Raw genomic sequence first — 20,157 nt, 5'->3', positions numbered from 1 at the left:
GTGACCCTGCTGCAGCACTGCTGCCACCATCTTACTGCGCAACAACCGCCGGCCTGGTCGTGCTTTCCTTCTTGTCACATGCGGCTGTCCGAAGGGAACACCGCGACGATGCGTTGTGGAGCCTGTAAGACCTGCAGTTCAGCCACGCTGGGTCTGGCAAAGCTGGCGCACAATGAATGACCCCTGTGTAGCACTAGCGCCTTTAACTGTACAATTAGCAGGACTTAAACTACTGGGCTGCCAAGGGAAGTGGAGGACAAAAAAAAAACCGAGTGGAAAAAAAGCCCGGGGGGGTGGGGGATGGACAGGGGAGGTGGGGTGGGGGGGTGGTGGGGGGTGGTGGTGGACGGGACATTAGGAGAAAGAAGGAAACAGGGTGTGGGGCAGGGTGTGGGAACAGCAGTGTTACCAGCCTGGCCTGCGTCCTGAGCAACCCTTCCTGCCCCTCAAGGGCCTTGCCTGAGCCCGAGAGCCTGCCAGGCTCCGATGGGTTTAGGGCCCAACCGCTGCACTAGCCCCAGCCCTGCTGCCACCACATCAACCTTCTGCTTCACATGGCCCATAAAGGGATCGGGCAGACTTTCGCATGCCTGCCCTGCTTGCTCGACTAAGTGTGCCTGTTTTAAGCAGTTTGCCTCCATGGAGGCAGGTTTCATCAATAACTGGTCTTAGGTTTTGGGTTGGTGGCTTTTTTGTCTTTGGTTTTTTTTTTTTCATTTTTGTTTTAATTTACTCTAGGCTGGTGTGTAGTTCTCATTTCTCTAACAGCCTATTCCAGCCCTGTACTGGCCTGTAACGAGATTATGTTGTGGTTGAGCTGTCGGTTTCTTTAAGCAAATAAAGGCAGCAACTTGCCACCACGATGTGTAGCAAGTGGACCGTCTTACAGCACGCAGCGACGTGTGCTGAGTGGGTGGGTAGCCTGTAGCGCCACTTTCTGGTCTCTAGTTCTGAGCAGTTGCTGGTTGGAGGGTTTGGCCGGGTAAGGGGCTGCTTCATTTCACAAACAAAACAGCTCATCCTGTTTTAGCTGGGGCTACGTGTTCTTCCGTTCAACCTGTACAACAGAACCTCCACAGACCGGAGCTGACTTAGGTGCGTACCTGACACGAATTTAAAATAAAATAGGTCATTTAGCATCAACGCTAGCCCTGGTATTGCTGTTTTGAACACAACTGGGATGACAGGAGCCAGGAGGGAGGCTTCTATGGTTTCTTTCCTTGATGCTTCATCTGGCTGACATTTATTTTTCTACAATCCCAGTTGCTGAGATTCTTCCTCTGCCTGTCAGAATCTGTCAGATAATCCCTTTTGGAAGCTACACTGCGTCTATTAATCATACAATCATTGAATGGAATCACAGAATCATTAAGGCTGGAAAAGACCTCTAGGATCATCAGGTCCAACCACCAACCCAACACCCCCAGGCCTCCTAAACCATGCCCTGAAGTTCCACATCTACACGTTTTTTGGTCACCCCCAGGGACGGTGACTCTCCCACCTCTCTGGGCAGCCTGTGCCAATGCCCGACCGCCTCTGCCATAAAGACACTTTTCCTAATATCCAACCTAAACCTAAACTTGAGGCCGTTTCCTCTCAGCCTATCACTTGTTATTTGGGAGAACAGACCAACACCCACCTCACTACAGCCCCTTTCAGGTAGTTGTACGGAGCGATACGGTCTTCACATGAAAGGAAATGAACAAGAAACCCAGCACCCGTAATACTTGGTCTGCATAAAGCACTGCCAGAGCGTCTTCTCAGTGCATAAGAGCCCTTGCCTTGGAAAAGAAAGATTACCAAACAGTAATAAACCAAAACCCAAAAGTGTTTCCGAAGTCAGAAAACAAATGCAGCACCATACGCTGCTGAAAATGGGGAAGACCCTTCCCTGCCCCACCCCCAGTCAAAAGAAGGGCTCAAGACTTTTTTTTCTGACAGAGGCACGGCACTTTCAGCAATCAGAAGATACCATCATGCCCTATTTTGTTTTATAAGCCATTTCTAACACGCTTTTTGACTTCTCAATAACCATTCCTTGCTTATGCCCACGTGTGTGCGTCATGCAGGCACGTGTACGCACACCCCCTCGAGCCCTGGCAAGGTCAGTTTGTATTTCCTAACCTGCATTAAAAACTGTGTGATAGTTCACAGTCATGAGTTCACACACGGCACGGCATGCTGAAAAAACACCCTGAACTACTAGTAGCCATAGACTTACTCAATCCGTGGAGAAACATTCTCATTCAAAGCGTTAATGCCAAGAAAGCCCACAAGGAAGATGAACCGATCACTAAGCAGAGCACGTGTGTGAAGCAGAGGCCTTGGCCTACCCTTGTGCCAGTCACCCTTGTGCTCACTTCCTTCTACTCCAGGTTCAAATGTTCCTCTTTCGTCAGGCACCTTCCCCATCACACGAGCATCTGTATCGCAGTCTCTCTGGGCATTTGCCTACATCTAGCCAGCCCTTACCCAGCCTTTCCCATTCATTCACACCAACTCCTCTAGAGGGACCGCAAGAGGTAACAGCTCCATATCCATCTGGAGGCTGGGCTTAAATGCTGCCCGACGTTTAGTTGTGGTTTTCTACAGATTATGACAATAAAAGTAGTTCAAACTCTCCTATTGACTCTTCCCATTGCATTTGCTCATTACCTGACCAAGTATTTTCCATGATGTTCTGGGAATTGCATCTTCCAACCTTAATCAGGCTGTTAACCAAGACGTTCAGCAGCTTTCATAATTTCTGACTACCTTTGTGTTCAAATCAAGTTTGGACACTAAGCTGCTCGGTGCTATTCTAGCCTGTCTTGTGGATTGGAACTAGCACAGAAGCCGAGGGGGAGGGAAAGGGTGTGGCATTTACCAAATAGCCCAGTGATTAGTGTGGGAGAACCGTGGTCAAAAATGCTTCTCTGCCTTATTCAAAGATGGGAACTCGAAACCACGTCTCCCGCCTCCTGTGGAAATAGTCCACTTCTTCCCTCGCACGGACATACACTTTAAAGCTGTCAAGTATTCTGAGTTACCTGGTCTGTTCAAAAGCCTCTCTTCTAATAAAAAGCCAAATGTTCGTTATCATGGAATTTCACACTGCTTACCTCACCCCTGCCCATTTACAGAGTTTCCCAACAACGCCAGGAAGCCCAGCCACCCTCCTGCTCGCTGCACCAGAGAAAAGTTATGAAGTCAGAAAAGGCGTTTGCATGAGAAATGTCCGCAACTTGTCACAACCCAGTAGTGGACTGGTGCCACGTGAGAAATTTGGGTCATATTCTTAACCACACAGTGGGATTTTAGAACACATCTCTCACCAGGCCAGTCTCATCACAGAAGCACTTACCCGTGTGAAGAAAGGATCAAGCTGGCTTTAGGCTCCTAAATGCAGGAAAGGCCTTATACTTGAGAATCCGAAATGGACATGGCTCTGTACAGAATTAGTTTTTAAGGCATATTCGACCCCACTCCCTCTTCCAATGCATGTTTTAACAGGCAATGCAGGTAGATGCATGCTTGTCTCGTTAGCTCCTGTCCCGTGGCACGGCAGAAGACTGCAGCGCTCCTAACACAGGACTGGAATACTGCTCAGTTAGGCACTGCAACACAAACCTCCCTCTGTGCATCTAACTGCAAATCACCAGGCTAATGGGAAAAAAAAAGTTGCAACCTGAACTTTCAACAGACGTTCTAGAAGATTATAACCTTGCAATTAATAAGGTAAAGATGACCAGCGCATCAATTTCTTAATAAACGATGCTTGTGAATTGGGAGGCACTATTACCACATGAGCAAAGCCGAGCCATTTACCATTCACGCCGGGCACACCTGCACCTACACCAACCAGGCATTACTTTCAGCCTAGGCAATATAATAATTATCCTGTTTATCTTTAATCAAAAAGTTGCAGCCTGCCAGCTCAGCAAGGTAATGCCCTGTTTTGTTTCTGTTTCCACCCTCAAGAAGGTAGACACTGTTCAATTTTAATGGCAGTATGGGGAGGATAAGGCGGCGCTCTGCACGTAGAATGATGGTGAAAATGATCCTCAGTCTCTGGGTTTGAGGGAGACTGGATTCTTGTATCTAAATCTATTTTTGGAGGCACACAATAAGAAGCAGTAGTAGCTCACCTGACAAGAAGAAAGTCAACTGCCTTTATTTGGCAAACAGCTTATGGGAAGAGATATCAGAGAATTTTAAAAAACAAAACAAAAAAACAACAGACAAACCAGAGTACGTCAAACCGAAGATTGAAACCCCTGGATCTCGGCATGCATTTACAGGGTACAGACTTTATGTCCACACAGACTTCAGTTACATAAACTACAGGCACATGGAGTACCACAGTCAGAGCTACAGCTGCAGAAGCATGAGCACTGACACAGTGGTATCTGTGGGATCAAGGACAGCAAGATCACTTAGCCTGATCTACCACGTAAGACAGATTTTCAGGTCTTGCCACTTGAATTCTGGTTTGAATTACACCATCTCTTGCTAATGCAGCTACCCTTCGGTCTGTAGCTTTTAATAAGGCTACTGAAGCCTAAACTTGAATTATTTCTTGGCTGTCAAGAAACTGCCTTAGTTGCATTACGAATTTACCAAACTTCTAACTGCTGAATCTCAAACATTTCTCATACAGGCTGACATACCTTATTAGCCAGCTTCTGTTCCCTATCTAATTAATTTAGCCTGATTGAGTTATCCTGAGAGATAATCTAAAGCTAGGTTGTTCTATCAGACCCTATGAAACGTTGGATGGAATTCACAGATCCTTCGGAATGCAGAAGCCAAAATAATACCAGCTGAAGGACAGAGCTCATTTGCAAAACAGAGAGTAATTCACATCCTGTTCCCTAACAACATCGGAGACAAGTGGATGTCAGTTCCAGAGCAGTTTGGTGTTTTTCACCCTACTGCAAATTCACAGTTGATGGACTATAGAAAAAATGAAACTCTGACTTGTATTAGTCACAGCTCTCACAAGGGGGTGGCACAAGAAAATACTAAGAGCACTCCCCCATTGTCACCTGTTTCTTATAAAAAGTAATGAAGGAGATGGCGTAAGAACCTCAAATAGCCAAATTAAGTTGGCTGAGACTTTACTCTCAAAAAAAAAAATTAAAAAAAAAAATAAATCTATGCTTGACCAGCACTTCCTACCTATGCATGATGGGTCTTTGCCAGAAGGACTGTTGCTATTATTAAAGTCTCCTCATTTGTTTTTCTAAAAGTTTGTATTACATTGCTTGTATCAGAAATAATACATTATTCAGCAGCAGTTTCGGAGGCTGTCCAGAGAATGGAACAATGCTGAAGTTTCAACTAAGTTAGGAAGTAACACTAAGACCATTACGGCAGTGTCCCAGAAACCAATGTACAGACCGTACGTGCATGGCACGGGGCAAAGACAGATCTCTATTACCTCTCGCTCATCCACTGAAGTCTCTCAGAAAACAGTAACTCACAGATGCTGCTGCACCCAGCCACAGTCCCAGCGATGACATAATCTCCCGCTCTTACAGGCCCCCCCCCCCCCCCCCAACAAATCTTAGCAACACAGACCACTATCTATGCTCGACAAGTACTGGCCAGATAATTCCCAACCACCCCCAACTACTCCAACACAAATCTCATAAGGGCAGTTTCTACATTACCACTAAATTAGCTGTGCTAATTTAAACTGCCTTGGCCAAAAGAGCCAAGTTCTTTCCAGCTGTTTCTCTTTTATCCCTAGCTAGGTCAGGTAAAGAAAGCAGGATTTACACTGCACAAGGGCACCATAAGTTATGGCCTACCACTGACACCTGCTTCCTCCTCAAGAAAAAGGTGTTGCAGAAGTTCATGAAATCCACTTAAATAAGTTCCTCTGAGCATATCCTACACAAAGCAACATGCTATAGATCCCACAAAACTTCATCCCCTGAATTACCTTGGTGATCACAGGGAGTCACTGGAAATTCATTTGCTGTACGTCGCTATTTTCCTGTTTATTACTTGGGGAGTTACTTAGAACTTTAAGGTAAGAATAACCTTTCACTGGGGAACTTCTTACGAATGCAAGTTATACAGAACTATGTCCATGCTGTGTTGTATTTCCTCATTTTTGGACTGGCAGGTAGTTAGGACTGAAGCAGGCGCTGAACAATGTCTAGAAGAAATATGCCTGGACAGCCCTGACTCACATCTATAAGATCGTAAAGCAACAGCAACTTCTTTCACTGGCTAGAGTTACATGCCAATAATGCTATACAAAAGCATAGCAGTGCCAATGAACTAAGCAATAAAAGAGCATGGTTGTAAGCATTTTTGTCTGGAGAAAAAAACCTGATCACTTCTGCCCCACCTATGGAACCGCCTCAGGCCACAGCCAGAGCTGGAAACTGCTGTTGCCACCTCGTGAGCTCCTTGCCAACTGCTGAAGGATACACACTTCCAGCCGCTTCCCGTGAGCGGACAAGCACTGGTGCCTGGAAGAGCAGAGACTCTCAGCATGCTGAAGACGTCCATTTACAACTCAGGATTCCTCCAGCAGGAAGCCTCCAGGAAGGAACAGAAATAATCTAATAAAATCAAGAGAGTGGAAGCTGTGCGTAAGAAGAGACAGCCAGCTGACATGATGCACTTAACTGGGTTGCAAACCCATCTTCTCAAGAGCAGAGCATAAGATCTTTTCCTTGGAAATAGTATCAGTGGCCTGTTTCAGGAACAAAGCAAGATCTAAGTACTATCACAGGACTGAACGGCTTTCCTTCAGCATGAGCAGAAGACATTAAAATGACTTTCCCAGCATTTCTACAAGGATGTACAGCAATTTACCTGGGGACTCAATTTGTCTTTCTCACTAAACTGGCCACCAGTGATGCCTGACTTGAAGTTCTTGATTAACCAGCTCTCTTCTTTCTCCCCTCAAAAATGGGAGAATTTTTCCATGCCAAATGGAAGACATTTAACCAAAGACTTCACAGGAACTATTGCTTCCATTTTCAGCACCTAAGTAATACAAAGCGTGGAAAGCCAGAGGGAGAAAGCACTGCTGCAAACCCAGCAGCTGTGCAAATGCAGTCCAGGAATTCTGCTGTTAGAACGTTCCCTCAAACTCCACTTTCTTCACAGTTCACCCAAGCTACACCTTGAACCAGATCAGAAAGCAAAATACAATGGCCTACAAAACATCATCAAGGTATGCAAAAAATCAACGGCTTGAGATCAAAATACCTAAAACTCAAACACAAAACTCCAAATACTCAAAAGCTTTTTAATCCTGCTGTTTAATGCACTACATATAACAACTTTAAAAAAAAAAAAAAAAGCATTAACACATTAACAGTAACATCCATAGTCAGTTGCCAGACCAGTCAGGGCTGGATCAAAATTCTGAGCTTGCCTTATGGATTAGATGAATGCAAGGCTGCAGTGACTACAGAGAATTCAGTGCATATCTCCTTTCATTAACACAGAACATGCACACACCTGGGCTGCCACCTGTAATCCCTTTATAAAAGGAAAAGCAGAATAAATGCACCTGGAGAACAGGCACCTGGATTGGCTGCTTTCAGCTCTTCCACAGGACTCAAGTGATATTTGATGGCATTTATCCATGCTACCAGAAGCAACTGTTGCACATGTTGAGAAACCATCACACACTAGGGCAGTAAGACTGGACAAGCAGCAATATTTGCACAAAGTAGAGATTTACTGCTATGATAACACTGGACCCCAAAGCCAGGTCATGCACAAGTGGGAAACACATCAGGAAACTGGTCTTTGAAAAGAGACCAGAGAGAAAGAACCTGGATCCACGCAAATGTAACACCCTAAAATAAAGGCCTGTGACTGAATGCATGGAAGCAGTGCCATGTTTTCTGGTGTAGATGAAAAATCATTCTCAGAGGAAATCTCCTCTCCCATCAGAACTCTAGCTCCACAATTGAGAGCAATGCACTTGTAAGTTTATCTGGAACAAACAGAAAGCTCAGCATTACTCAGAATCAAGGTGACACTTTCAGGCCAGCAAAATTAATTTTAGATCACACCTGTCCATTCAACTTAACTCTATTTTGCAGCTTTGAAACAAGAAAACTAATAGCAGCTGAAAAACCCTCAAATCAGCATCTGTACGAGTAACCTGACAGCTCTTTATGGAGTGGTAGAAGAAGCAGAACGGAGGAAGATGTTCTACCAAAACTGAAATGATGACCCACTGCAGGGATGCTGTTTTTAGAAAGAATTTCTTTTCAAGGAGAATTGAAGTTACTGGAATATTCATGTTATCCGCCATCAGCCCTGACCCTCTCAATCCGAGCAAGAAGTGAGGGAGACAGGGACAGCTCATGAAGCTCAGCAGTTAGTGGGTGAGACAGTGGGTACAGTCCTGGAGGGACCATTTCTTTTGGTAGTGCACGAAGTTTTTCACATGTTGGTGCTCATCCTGGACTGGCTGTTAGCTGGAGTAAGCTCCCCTTGGCTACCTTCCCTCGGAGGAGACTGCAACAAGACCAAAACACATCCTAGTTAGTGATGTGTAAATACCCTGCAGAGCGCTTCCTGAGAGACCAAATGAAGCACAGGTGAAGCACAGCAGGATAACAGCAGGGGGAACGCATACCCGCAACTCCTAAATAACGATGGCTTTGCAAAAGCTTTGTTTACAACTTCTATAGTTTTAGTTCACAAGAGCTGTTCCTAGAAAAGTCAAATCAGAGCTTTTAAGCTACTTTTATTTACTACATACAAGGTGGTGTTGGCCCCAGAAGTTGAATCCTATTGGGCATTTAGTTATCAGAGCAATCGATACACTATAGAATGTAACACATTGTGTGGCAGATGGCCTATCCTCCCTAAGTGCATTCTTTTGGAACTGCATCCTGGAAGGAATACTCCAAGCAATTAACGCATTTTTTTACTTACTCCACTAAAAAGATTACCTCAAACAATCTCTGCTTTGATAAGATAAAAGACGTGTATGAAGAATTAGTCAGAATGAATTAGTTAGAATGAACCCAAGCATATAAACTTCAAAGGACATTCTGTGTTGTACAAGCAGGTCAGTGTATTGGCTAGAAACACTTGTTCCACATAGATTTAGTATTTACTATTGTAAGAATTTGTCCAATCACAAGCACAATAAATCCATTCCCCTCCAAAATCTTCAATTCACCAGCTTTTATAGTTTCAGTTAAAAAAAAACAAAACAACAAACAAACAATTAAAAATCCTAACACTGTCTCAAAGTCCACATTTAACATGCCCATACCTTGACATGTATCTGATTGCGCAGGACTGCAGCTCGCAGGATCATAGCTTTGGCACGTCGCTGAAACTCTTTGCCCATTAGTAAAGACTTCTCAAAAGTTGTGCTGCGCTGATCTACATCTCGAGCATAAAGAATCTGTAACCAATAGAGAGAACTGTAGTCAGGAGCTATGACAGGGTTCAACAGCAGGAAGCCCTCTTTGTGCAGGGAACAAAGCTAAGGTATCACGGAGTTCAAGTTTACACACAGCTGGATCAGCCCTACTGAAAATACCAGCCACAACAGGTGAATGCAACTTCAAAGTGTCCCAGGAATGGAGAGTTTCTGATCTCAGCGTGGCTGTTCAGTCTGTGGCTCAGATGCACTCACCTTACTGTGCGAGTCTATTCTGGCATTGATCAGTCCCTCCAGGATCAACTGAGTAAGTTCATCTTCCAGAGCAGCCACTGTGGTATTAAAAGCAGTGGCCATCTTGCGCATATCTGCCGACACATATGGGCTGAAGTACTAGGAAAAAGAAAATATTCAGTTGCCAAGTTTACTCTCCACCCCCTGAAAAACCATGGGAAAAGCAATTACAAAGAGATGGCCATTCGTACTGTTCATCCGCCTCTCAGGATTACAGGAACAATTACCTGGATAAGGGCGCGATTTCGAATCTGGGTATAAAGTGTCCTGACATGAGGTGCAAGGTACATATCCAGCAGCAGGTTGTCCTGTGCACAAAAACACATCAGAAGCTGAGAAGCAGCCAGGAAAAATATATTATTCCTATGTTCTGATATGTGTATGTACTTAAACCATACGGATATTACACTACAGCAAGACAATAAAATAAAACAAGAAATAATAAAAGAACTAGCAATATATTTTAAAAATTTATCATTTCTCCTCACCCGCTACTGCTAAACTACTCCCAGTTTCCATTCACCGCATCGGGAGACAGAGACACAGAAGAGCTGAACTCTCTTAGCAGCTAACTTTTTAACAGTCACTGCTTCTCACAAAAGGTTAGGCGAAGGGAACTTTTAAGGTCTGTTCTGCACTGCTCCCCTGTAACTCACCTTCATCTCATCCAGCATCTTCAAGCACGAAGCATATTTAGATTCATAAAACTTGAAGATGATGTCACGAACCTGTGGCTCCAGCTCCAAAAACAATTTGAAGGAGCTACAGATAAAGATGGCAGTGATCAGACAGTGGAACCCACCACTTAAATACCCCACAAACCCACTGCTCCCAGTTGCAAGGTTACAAACTCTCACTATCATTTGAAGTTTCTACCAGTTTACTCTCTACAGACCAGACGGCCCATTTTCAGCAGGGCTGTGAGCCTGGAACACAGAGAGATGCAGCACAGCATCAGCTGCAGTGAAGGAAGGAAAGAGACTTTTGACAAACCAAACATTGGAAGTGTTTGCCCACACAAAACAAAAAAATGAGTGGGAATACGTCAAAATCAGGATTCACCACCACAAAACATAGGCCACATCTGTGCATGCACTGCAGTCTGTGCGGGCCAGCTTTGTGTTCCCTTTCGAAGCACAGCATGCCATTGGTAGGGTCGAGCACGCAACTGTCTCAGGAAAATAACCTATTGTGAGCATGGGAGATCTTTGGGACGCATGCTCTTTCTTAGCGCTCTCCCAATTCTCCATCACAGATGTCTGAACCTTGGGATCCCACCCTATGAATCAGCCAATACAAAAAGTCAGGGTAACAACCCTTTTTCCACATCAATTTAAAATTAGTGCTCCCATACACTTAGCTGACAGGAATTCAGTATCGCTGTAATTCAATCTATACATATCGACATAAATATCCATTTTCTTCCAAAGACTAGCTCTCTTTAGCTTGTATATGTCACAGATGACGCTGCAAGTTGTATTAACAATTATTAAATTGTATTAATAAAATTGACATACACCAGAACAAGTGGTGGCAAGTTATCTTACAGCTGCCTTCTGTAGGGCTCTATCCCTCTGATTTAATATCTGATATGGACTTGCTGACAGAGACAGAAAACTGGGCTATGTTGGATTTGACCTGGGTTGGAAACTTCTGTTATGCTGTGAAAATTCCAGATGTGATTAACCACTGTGTTTTAGAAACACCACTTAATGCTAAAGCCAAAGTAAGGCTCAGTGATTCTTTCTCTCCTGTATGAGAAAGCTACTACTCCTGCCAGAATCTGCTCTCAACCAAAGTCCCATGTCCCAGAAGATGCCCAGTACATACAAACTCCTCTCAAGGCATCACTTACCTGCTGGAGATAACATTTCGTTGCAGTTCCTGACGGTCAAAGGTAGCAAGGGCACAGAGACCACCATACACAGCCACATTGCTAGGAGATAACAGCTAGAGAGAGAGAGACAGTGCTGTCATTGACTGCTAAAATGGCAGAAGGTCAGAATTAAGTATTCTACCCAGGCCTTTCCTTCTTGCAGTGACAACATTAGTCCTTGTCAAATGCAGTGGAACCCCTCAGCACGCTCTCAGGCATTCACCCAGAGCCTGAGGAGTGATTGTCCACTGCTAAGGGAGCAGAAACCAATTCCAACAGCCAGTCTTTTGATTGCACTACACAGATACAAAAAAAAATCTCACAGGTAATTCCTATGTGATCTAGAGTAGAACATTTAGAGAACCCAAGAACAGAGCCTTTTTTTAAACAAACAAACAAACAAAGAACCCCAAACCCCACAAAAAAAAACGCGGTTCACAGCGCCACCAAACTATACGGGAGTGCTGTGAGAGTAAGTACAGTATCTGAATTTTACAACCTAATACTTAGAAGAATTTCATCCCCTCCAAGACCTGCACACAGTTCCCCTCTTGGTCCTCACCTCAGGGAAGTCACAGTGATCAAATGACGCCAACAAGAAGCACTTTGCTGCCTGTTTGTACTTCCGAGCAGCTAGTTCGGCCAAGCCTAGGAACCAGAAAAAGTTAGTCCTTTGTTTATGACAGTATACAAATTAGGAGAAATTGCAAAATCTGGGGAGTAGGACAGGCCCCCACATGGTTGCTACTGCCTTCGCTGTTGGAGTGAAATGGGACTCTCAGACAGTATCTAGCATCCTTTGAAGTGTGTTGACTCACACTAGCATCCCCTCTGAAGAAACTTAGGGAGAAGAAAGGAATGGCAAAACCAAGTCAGCAGTTCCAGCTCATAAGCTTTATTAAATTTTGCATTTCTGCTGAGAAAACACAAAGCCTGTCAAATCTGAGAGAAAAAATAAACCACGCACTGTTGTCAAAGAGCCCTACAGACAGCTAACAGGAAGAAAGACAGGCAGACAATAAAGGAAGCTGAAAGGTTCACTCACCTGCTGCACATTTCAGTTTGGTGAGAATCGCTTGTGTCTGGCTGTCTCTTTCTCCTCTTTGCTAAAGGATAAGAAAAAGCAGTAGTGAGCAAGCAGTATGAAAACCCTTTTGATTACAACTGTCCTTAGAATATTTCATCCTAATAATTAACTTGCAACTCAAAACAGCAAGACAACATCATCTTATTTGTCTTGGGAAATATGGCAAGAACTGAGGATGGGAAGTCTCTCTGTTTTTACCATGAATCAGATTTCCTACACACATATCACGGGAGAAAAGAAACAATGAATCTCAAAAGAAATAGTACAGCAGCCAAGGAGGCTGGATCAGAGGAAGAACAGATGGTAAGATGAAGGGAGTCCTACAGGGTGTAAGTCATAAAGGGGGAAAGGAAGAAATCATTTTATGGATTTTGGAGACAGAAAACAAAGGGAAAACCCATGCAAGTTAAAAAGCAGGACCTTACTTCTGCAATTTCCGGTGTAGACTCCGCCTTGCTTACATAGCTCAGAACATGAGACCAATTCTGGAGGTAGACACTGACCTGTAAAGAGCCAGAAATAGTATAGAATAGGCATGGATAAATGGTGTTACTTAGATAAGCAGCATCATTGCAGACTCAAGAGGTGTAACCAGAGCAAAGTACAGCAGACATCAGAAAGACACCAAGTAACATTTCCTGCAAACTGTCCTACCTTGATGACATTGAGACACATGTTGATAACATGTTTAGCACTGGTACAGTAATCACGGGCTCGCGAGTAACACTTGAGAGCGTTGCTGAGGTCCCCACAATCAAGGTAATGATCACCTAAGTCATCGTGGCCTCTCCTGGAGCACAGGAATTAAAATACCAATGAACCATGTGCTCAGAAAGGGACACAGTCAGTTTGTTCCAAACAAGCAACTCAACACACTGACCTAAGGCACCAAACGTAGCTGACATCCTGTGTTAGGTGCCTGGAGGAGCAAAATGCTCTTCCTTGCTCCAGCAAAGCCTTCTGCGTCTCACCTGATACTCTCCTTGATGGAGTTCCCTTTGTAATTTTTCAGATCTGTGTCGAGTTTCTCCAGTTTAAGAAGAGCTTTTTTGCGCGTAGCTTCAACCCAAGCTGTGTCAAGAGGAGGGGGTTCAATTCCACTATCAGGAACAGCATCAGGTGTATTCTGCAGTTCTCTGAAAGGAAAGAGTTTGAACGGGGCTATTATGCTGCAAACTTTTCAAAACAGAGATCTGCTAAGTACCTGGCACTGTTGCCATAACAAACAGTAGTGTATACACAAAATAGACCAAAAAGGAAACAAGGATGGTGGGAAAAAAAGACTGCTAAGATTTCCAGTGAAAACAGTAACATAAGCATCATAGATGTTTACAAATTCTTCTCAAAGTTCTCCTGATGACCTTTTGCACATATTTTATTAACAAGCAAGTCATTGCTAATTTTGAAGAAACAACCTGCTCTATAAATTGATCGAAAACAAGTTAGTAACAGCACTGCAATGAATTATTACATCCTATGACAGTATTTAATGACCGTAAAGAGTCATTGAATCTAGTCACACATCTCTATATGGGACAGAGTGTGCAAGTGTTTATGAGCTATCTCCCCAGCTATATTGCAATGGGTTGATAGCAAAGCTGCACTGTACAGATACTACCCAGCTTCTATTTCCATCCAGCTCAGATCAACGTATCACCTTGCCCTGAACTCACTTTCCAGTATTTTAAACAGAAAAACACATTCTGAGTTTTTGGGGGGTTTTGTTTGTTTGCTTTTTACCAACAGTTCCTTTTCCCATGTAAGAAAGCAATGAACATACTGTCACACATACATCGTAAAGACTCCCAGAGCAAAACAGACAAGAAATCAACAAATACACATAGCAACAAAAATAATTTAAAGGCAAGAAGTGTGAATGGATAAGTGAAGTACCAAAGGCTACCCTTAACAGCAAACCTGTTGGGGGGGGGGGAACCAAACCAAGACAAGGCAAAGAGTTAGATAAGGTTTTAATTTATGAACACAAGAGCATCTAGAAGAGGCTTCGTCTCCACAATCTACCTAAGGAAAGACAACTTTGTTCATTAATATTTTTTGAAGCAGTTGCAAGGACTAAACTCTCCTCAATATTCACCGGCAGCTTTTTGAAATACTAAGACTTCAGAATGAGATAACATCTTCTGTGCCTAATCTTTTAAAAAAGCAGGAGACCTTAGGCCTGCACACATACATTTCACTGCTGTCAAATGCTAAGGGCAAAGACGATTTGCCTAAGGAACAGGCTAGTATTACATGCAAAGTCCCCCATTATGGCACATTGGTCTTCACTCAGTCAAAAAAGCTCCCCAGGTTCCCAAACCCCTTAGTACCTGGTGGCCTCAGACAACTTTCTGTGGATTTCTTCGTACACATCAACATTGAAAGTTCTCTGGACAAATGACAGTGCCATCTTGAGAGCTTCCACCCGCAACTGTGGGCAGTGATCAGCAATAAATTGCAGCCGCTCAATTCGCATCAGACCACTGTAGCTGGATGCATACTGCTCCAAATCCTGCAAACAAAACCTGGTCTTAGAAGGCAAAGACAGCAACACTAAATCAGGCTACTCCACTGTGACCTGCACAGGTTGTCCTGCAGTCCTGACCCCTTCATGGAGAGCAACATGACTCAGACAAACAAAAAATCAGGTAGGATTATTCCATCTTTGCTTTCTTCAAATGTTAGCCATTTTCTCAGAAATATGCCATACAACAAAATTTACCTTTTTTAATGTCAGTTGTGATGCTGTCCATTAAGGCTTATCAGCTCACCCACTTCAAGCACCAGTTATATCACCTGTTAATAATTTTGTCAAGATTCCATCATTTGAGCTGAAGTTCCCTAAACCAGAGGACCATTCCAGATGTAGTCTTTCCTTGGAAAATAATTTCCATATGACAATTTGCATTCCTTCTGCTCATACTAATTTCTTAAAATATCTCCTCTGAGAACAAATAGGGCCTCTCACCCTTGAGGAAGGATCTGAGGTTTAAATTCTGAACACTTAACAGGCTTTAAGCCTTGGGATGTGGGGAGAAGAGGAGCACAAAACATCTAGTAAAGATATGATATGGCATTGCAGGGCGATTTCCCAAAGACAGAAGTACACATGCAAACAACCATCGCACGACATTCAGGGAAAAGTCAGGCATTCAGGCAGTAGGAAACACTAGATTCAGGTTGCCTGTCCGCACTTCATATGCATCCTGTGTCATGCCCGACTCCCTCACCCTGGGATGTCTAAATTAAGATACCACTATAAATGTCACGGCAGCATTTTCTAACATGACTGTTGCCTGATTCAGTGCAAGAATGGTCTTGCTCCGAGTCTAAAATAGGACTGTGCACACTGAAAATTTGTATGTAGGATTCCTGCTTTATTTGCTACAGAACTTGAAAAACATAAAAGCGGGAGCATTCTTTCTTCCAAAGTTTCATGCCCAACAGTGCACAATACTCGTGAAATCACTGAGTAATTTCACTTTACGCCTCAGCTCTTTGAATGTCAAAGGGGAATTACAGTCCTTCACATCAGTTACAGTGAAAATAAAATCATTGATATTTTGCAGAACGCTTAGATGCTATAGTAATAACAAAGGTCACAACATAACTGCTTCATCACTCTAGCTTCAGAACAGAATTGAAATGCCATGAAATCAAAAAAGGTATCAGGTCATAGGCTGGAAAAAAACAAAAGCAACCAAAAAAACCACAAAAACACACAAAAAACAGCACCACCAAAAACAGAGGACTGTGCAGTAAACAGTGATTAACCATGTGACAACTGTTATAAGGCACAGGGACAAGCGGAACAAATTAAAGCTTCAGAGGTTATGTGAGATTCAAAGCTTCCTAACTGAATGCTTTAGTCTGCAATTTTAATGTTGCTTTATCTCTTTCCAGTTAATATTTTTGATCTCTTCCATAACACCCATCCTTCACTGTTACAGAGCTGATGCATAAAAATTGGCCAAAATCTTAAACTATTAACTAAAAATTGAAGAAAGTGATATAAGCAAATACAGCCTTTTATAACTCTACAGCTCTGTGGGTTTTAGTCTCCAGAGGATCAAACAATGGAAGAATTCTGTCCTAATCATACAGTTAAAGCACCTGAGCCTTGCTCCTCAAAGAACAAGCTTCAAGATAAAACAATGTCTCTGCAAGGAACCAGAGATGTACTAAACTATTTCAGAATGGAAACTGTGTCAAACAGGCAGCACGCAGCAAGTCACAAAACAGCAACTCCTCCTTCACCTCAGAAGGCGCAGCAGAGGTCAACATGTGATGAGCTACAGAAGAGGTCACTGCTATTCTTACCCCACCTTGCTTTGAAGAGGATCTCTTAATCTCTAAATAACAATTTGACAAGGAGTAAAATGAGGGAGTTTTTGAAAAGCCTTAAAGGAAGAGGCCATGCCCAAGGAATGTAACCCACTAGCCCTCAACCAGCACGTACCAGAGTGGGGTTCTCCACCACATAGTTGATATCAGGCGCATTTTGCTGATCTTCTTGTGGATCTACGTCAATCTGCATGGGCTCTACTGCACCCTAGAAGAGCAAAATGAGGTCAGAAGTAGCTTATTACATTTGAGCAAGAAACAACTATGTGACTCGATCTATAAGGACTTGCTTAAATACACATTAAATTTAAAAATTTAAAAAACACCCCTCAGCCTTTAGACATGTTTAGGACTTTTCTCTAGTGACACCACTACTCAGCATGACGCTTTGTCTAAAGCAAGCAGCACTAAGGCTCCGCATTCACACAGAGCGTTTAATTTTGTTCAGTAGATTACCAAGCAAGAAAGTGAAGGGGTCAATAAATCTGGTTCTACAAAGTATCTCAGACACGGATGATAAATTCCAAATGACATTCCATTTCTCTCCCTTGAGCAAGAGCAGGCATTAAAACTCAGCTCAAGATGCTCCAGAAGTCAAAAAGTACCCAAAAAAACTCACCAGAACCTTTCAAAGCTGCTTTAATGCTTAAAAGCAATATTTCGGGGGGAAAGACAACTGTCACACTTTTTAAAAGTATTAAAAAATTTAAAGAACAGAATCGCAGAATCCCAGGCTGGAAGGGACCTCAGGGATCATCTAGTCCAACCTTTCTGGGATGAGCACAGTCTAGACCAGATGGCCCAGCACCCTGTCCAGACAACTCTTGAAGGTGTCCAATGGGCCGAGTCAACCCCTTCCCTGGGGAGATTATTCCAATGGTGACTGGCCTCACTGTGAAAAATTTTCCTCTGGCATCCAATCGGAATCTCCCCAAGAGCAACTTGTGTCCATCCCCCCTTGTCCTCTCCATGTGACTCCATGTAAAAAGGGAGTCTCCAGCTTCTTTGTAGCTCCCCCTTTAAGTACTGGTACATCTTCTTTGTAGCTACCCCTTAAGTACTGGTATAATTCCACAGTTTCTAACAAACACTGGGGTAAAATTTATCTGCACTGCAAAACTTTACCATCACTGCAACTATCCCACTCTAGTTACCCAAGTCCAACTGCCCAGCTAGATTCTCTTTCACAGGACCAACAGAATTATATTCTCCCAGTGTACCTGGCACTGCTTTGAACCACAAGAGGAACGACACCAGTACAGTGACCTCAGTACAACAGCATCAATACAATACCTGCATGTGTTCCCATTTAAGACCGATTTACTCTGCAGTCCCACAAACAAAAGTGGTATGCTATCACGAAATTCTTTTCCTTCTCCTAGTCAAACGTGTGCTGAACATCCCCCACAGGAATTACCCATTTCAACTCAGGAAACCAAGGTGAATGTGTTCTTATAAAATGCTGAATATATGCAGATATTACCATTTACCTGATTTGGAGTAAATTGCATGAGTGGACCATACAAAGCTCCACCAACACCAAATTATTTCCATGTTTTTATTGATTTTGCTGTCTGTTCAGAAACCAAAAACAGAGGGGGGTTTGGGTTCAGTTGGTGGGTTTTTTTTTTTTTTGTGAGGAGGAATAAGGCAGATCCAGATTTCCTAACTCTGGGAAATTTATGCATCTTGTATTCACCCACAGCCTGTTTATTCCTTCACAGACTGGTATGTACCAAGCTTGCACATATTTCAATGCTGATGTGAAACCTCCCAAAATCAGAAGTAAAAGCAAGTAAAACATATAAAAGGTTGTTTCCTAGTTTGTTGTTCTCTGCGCGAAGGAATGGGAGGCAGGATGTGAAGGAGAGTTTGTTTGTCCAGGTCACCACTCACGAAAACCGAACATAAAACCATTTAAGTCACCATATGTTGAGACCGCTACTTTTTCCATTTTTGTCTACTTTATCTCTTTTCTTATATCATAAATACTAAGTATCAGGGTTGCTTTTTTTAGGCTGTTTTTGCCTGCCACAGTAAAAAAACCTGATACAACTCCTTTGAAATCAGCATTACAGAAACTAACTGTAACTCCAGCTGGTGGAACAGAATGATTTGTGTCCTGCTATATCGGTAGGCCTTACTCTGGGCTTCTCTCTCAACTCCCAGACAAGGAAAAACACAAAAAGTGGGCTGGAAGTCCCACTCGGACTTGCAAACTTGGGCATTTTCAAGCTAACTCTTTATTTTGGAAGGAAGATGCAAGGTTTACTTAAGAACAACTCACAAAGTAAATAAAATAAGGCTCACTCCCCGAGATTTTCTGAGCCCAGAAGGACACCCTGTTGGAAGGTACCTCATACTGCATCAAACAAGCTGACAAGCTGGCACCCAAGCTGAAGTCTCCTGCTGTACTCGGGAGGAAGAGGCGTGACCTACTGCTGGAGGGGATGCAGTACAGGTCTGTCACTGACGAAGAAGCTGAGCTGGATGCTGAGCTATCCCTCATCCTGTCCTGACTTTCCGCACCCCCGTGCCCGACAGAGAACTTGCTGGCTGCTAAAGGCAAGAGACGGTTAACTCGCAGAGGGACGCCCTGCGCAGCTACTGGCGGCCCAGGCTCGGTACACCGACCCGCTCGGGGCTCCCGCAGCTTGCCCCCTGCGCTGTTGGCTCTCGGTTCCTCCTCATCCACCACCTCACTGCACCCTCCTCTGCCCCCCAAACCCTGCCTACGGCACGTACGGAGCGAGCACCGCATGAAGGGCCGCTGCGGCGGCGGGGAGCGCTCGGCCGGGCCCCGCTCCTGGCCAGCGGCGGCGGAAAACGCACAGACGGACCCGGCGACAGGACGAACGAGGACTCGGGGCCGGCGAGGACGGCTACCCTTCCCGCCAGGAAGCCGCGGGAGCGGAGGGGTTAGGCCGCACCGCCCGGAGGCCGCGGCAGGACTGGGCCGCGCTGCCCAGCACCGCGCGGAAGGGAGGGAGGGAGGGAGGGAAGGAGGGAGGCGGCGGGAGGAGCAGCAGGCCCCGGTGGGGCGGTGCTCCCGCTGGCGGCGGGAGGCAGCTGCACCGTACCTGCAAGTTAAAGACCTGGACGGGCAGCGGCATCCTTCCCCTCACAGCCGCCACTTCCGGCTGACCTCCCCGCCTCTCCCTCCGGCTCGCCTTCCACTTCCGGGTCGCA

General features: G+C 44.3%; 1 protein-coding gene across 3 annotated transcripts; it reads right to left on the bottom strand.

Moving 5' to 3' along the window:
* Nucleotides 1-4,128: 4,128 nt before the first annotated feature.
* GPS1 (G protein pathway suppressor 1) lies at nt 4,129-20,156 on the bottom strand. 3 transcript variants are annotated; one of them, XM_064467183.1, is made up of 14 exons: nt 20,049-20,156; nt 17,084-17,176; nt 14,955-15,136; nt 13,596-13,760; nt 13,279-13,414; nt 13,050-13,127; nt 12,583-12,643; nt 12,100-12,185; nt 11,517-11,611; nt 10,318-10,423; nt 9,889-9,969; nt 9,623-9,760; nt 9,254-9,388; nt 4,129-8,484 (listed from the first exon to the last, which is right to left on the bottom strand). In XM_064467183.1, the coding sequence occupies exons 1-14, from the start codon at nt 20,079-20,081 to the stop codon at nt 8,410-8,412; spliced, it is 1,464 nt and encodes a 487-aa protein (XP_064323253.1). In that variant the 5' UTR covers nt 20,082-20,156; the 3' UTR covers nt 4,129-8,409. The 3 variants fall into 3 exon arrangements, with proteins under 3 accessions (XP_064323253.1, XP_064323254.1, XP_009510932.1); XM_064467184.1 differs by lacking the exon at nt 20,049-20,156 and adding an exon at nt 19,714-19,916; XM_009512637.2 differs by lacking the exon at nt 20,049-20,156 and adding an exon at nt 19,325-19,506.
* Between the last annotated feature and the right edge of the window lies 1 nt (nt 20,157).

The sequence above is a fragment of the Phalacrocorax carbo genome, chromosome 16, assembly GCF_963921805.1.
Source record: "Phalacrocorax carbo chromosome 16, bPhaCar2.1, whole genome shotgun sequence".
NCBI classification, from domain to species: Eukaryota; Metazoa; Chordata; class Aves; order Suliformes; family Phalacrocoracidae; genus Phalacrocorax; species Phalacrocorax carbo.
The sequence above is the reverse complement of the archived record's forward strand: the minus strand, read 5'-3'. Positions and strand labels throughout refer to the sequence as shown.

Coding starts and splice junctions, on each gene's coding strand:
- GPS1 (XM_009512637.2), bottom strand. CDS start 19,477: ATGAGGGATAGCTCAGCATCCAGCTCAGCTTCTTCGTCAGTGACAGAC. Junction 13,415..13,595: donor TCCATCAAGGAGAGTATCAG/GTGAGACGCAGA, acceptor CCTGTGCTCCAG/GAGAGGCCACGATGACTTAG. Junction 12,186..12,582: donor CAAACTGAAATGTGCAGCAG/GTGAGTGAACCT, acceptor TCTGGTTCCTAG/GCTTGGCCGAACTAGCTGCT.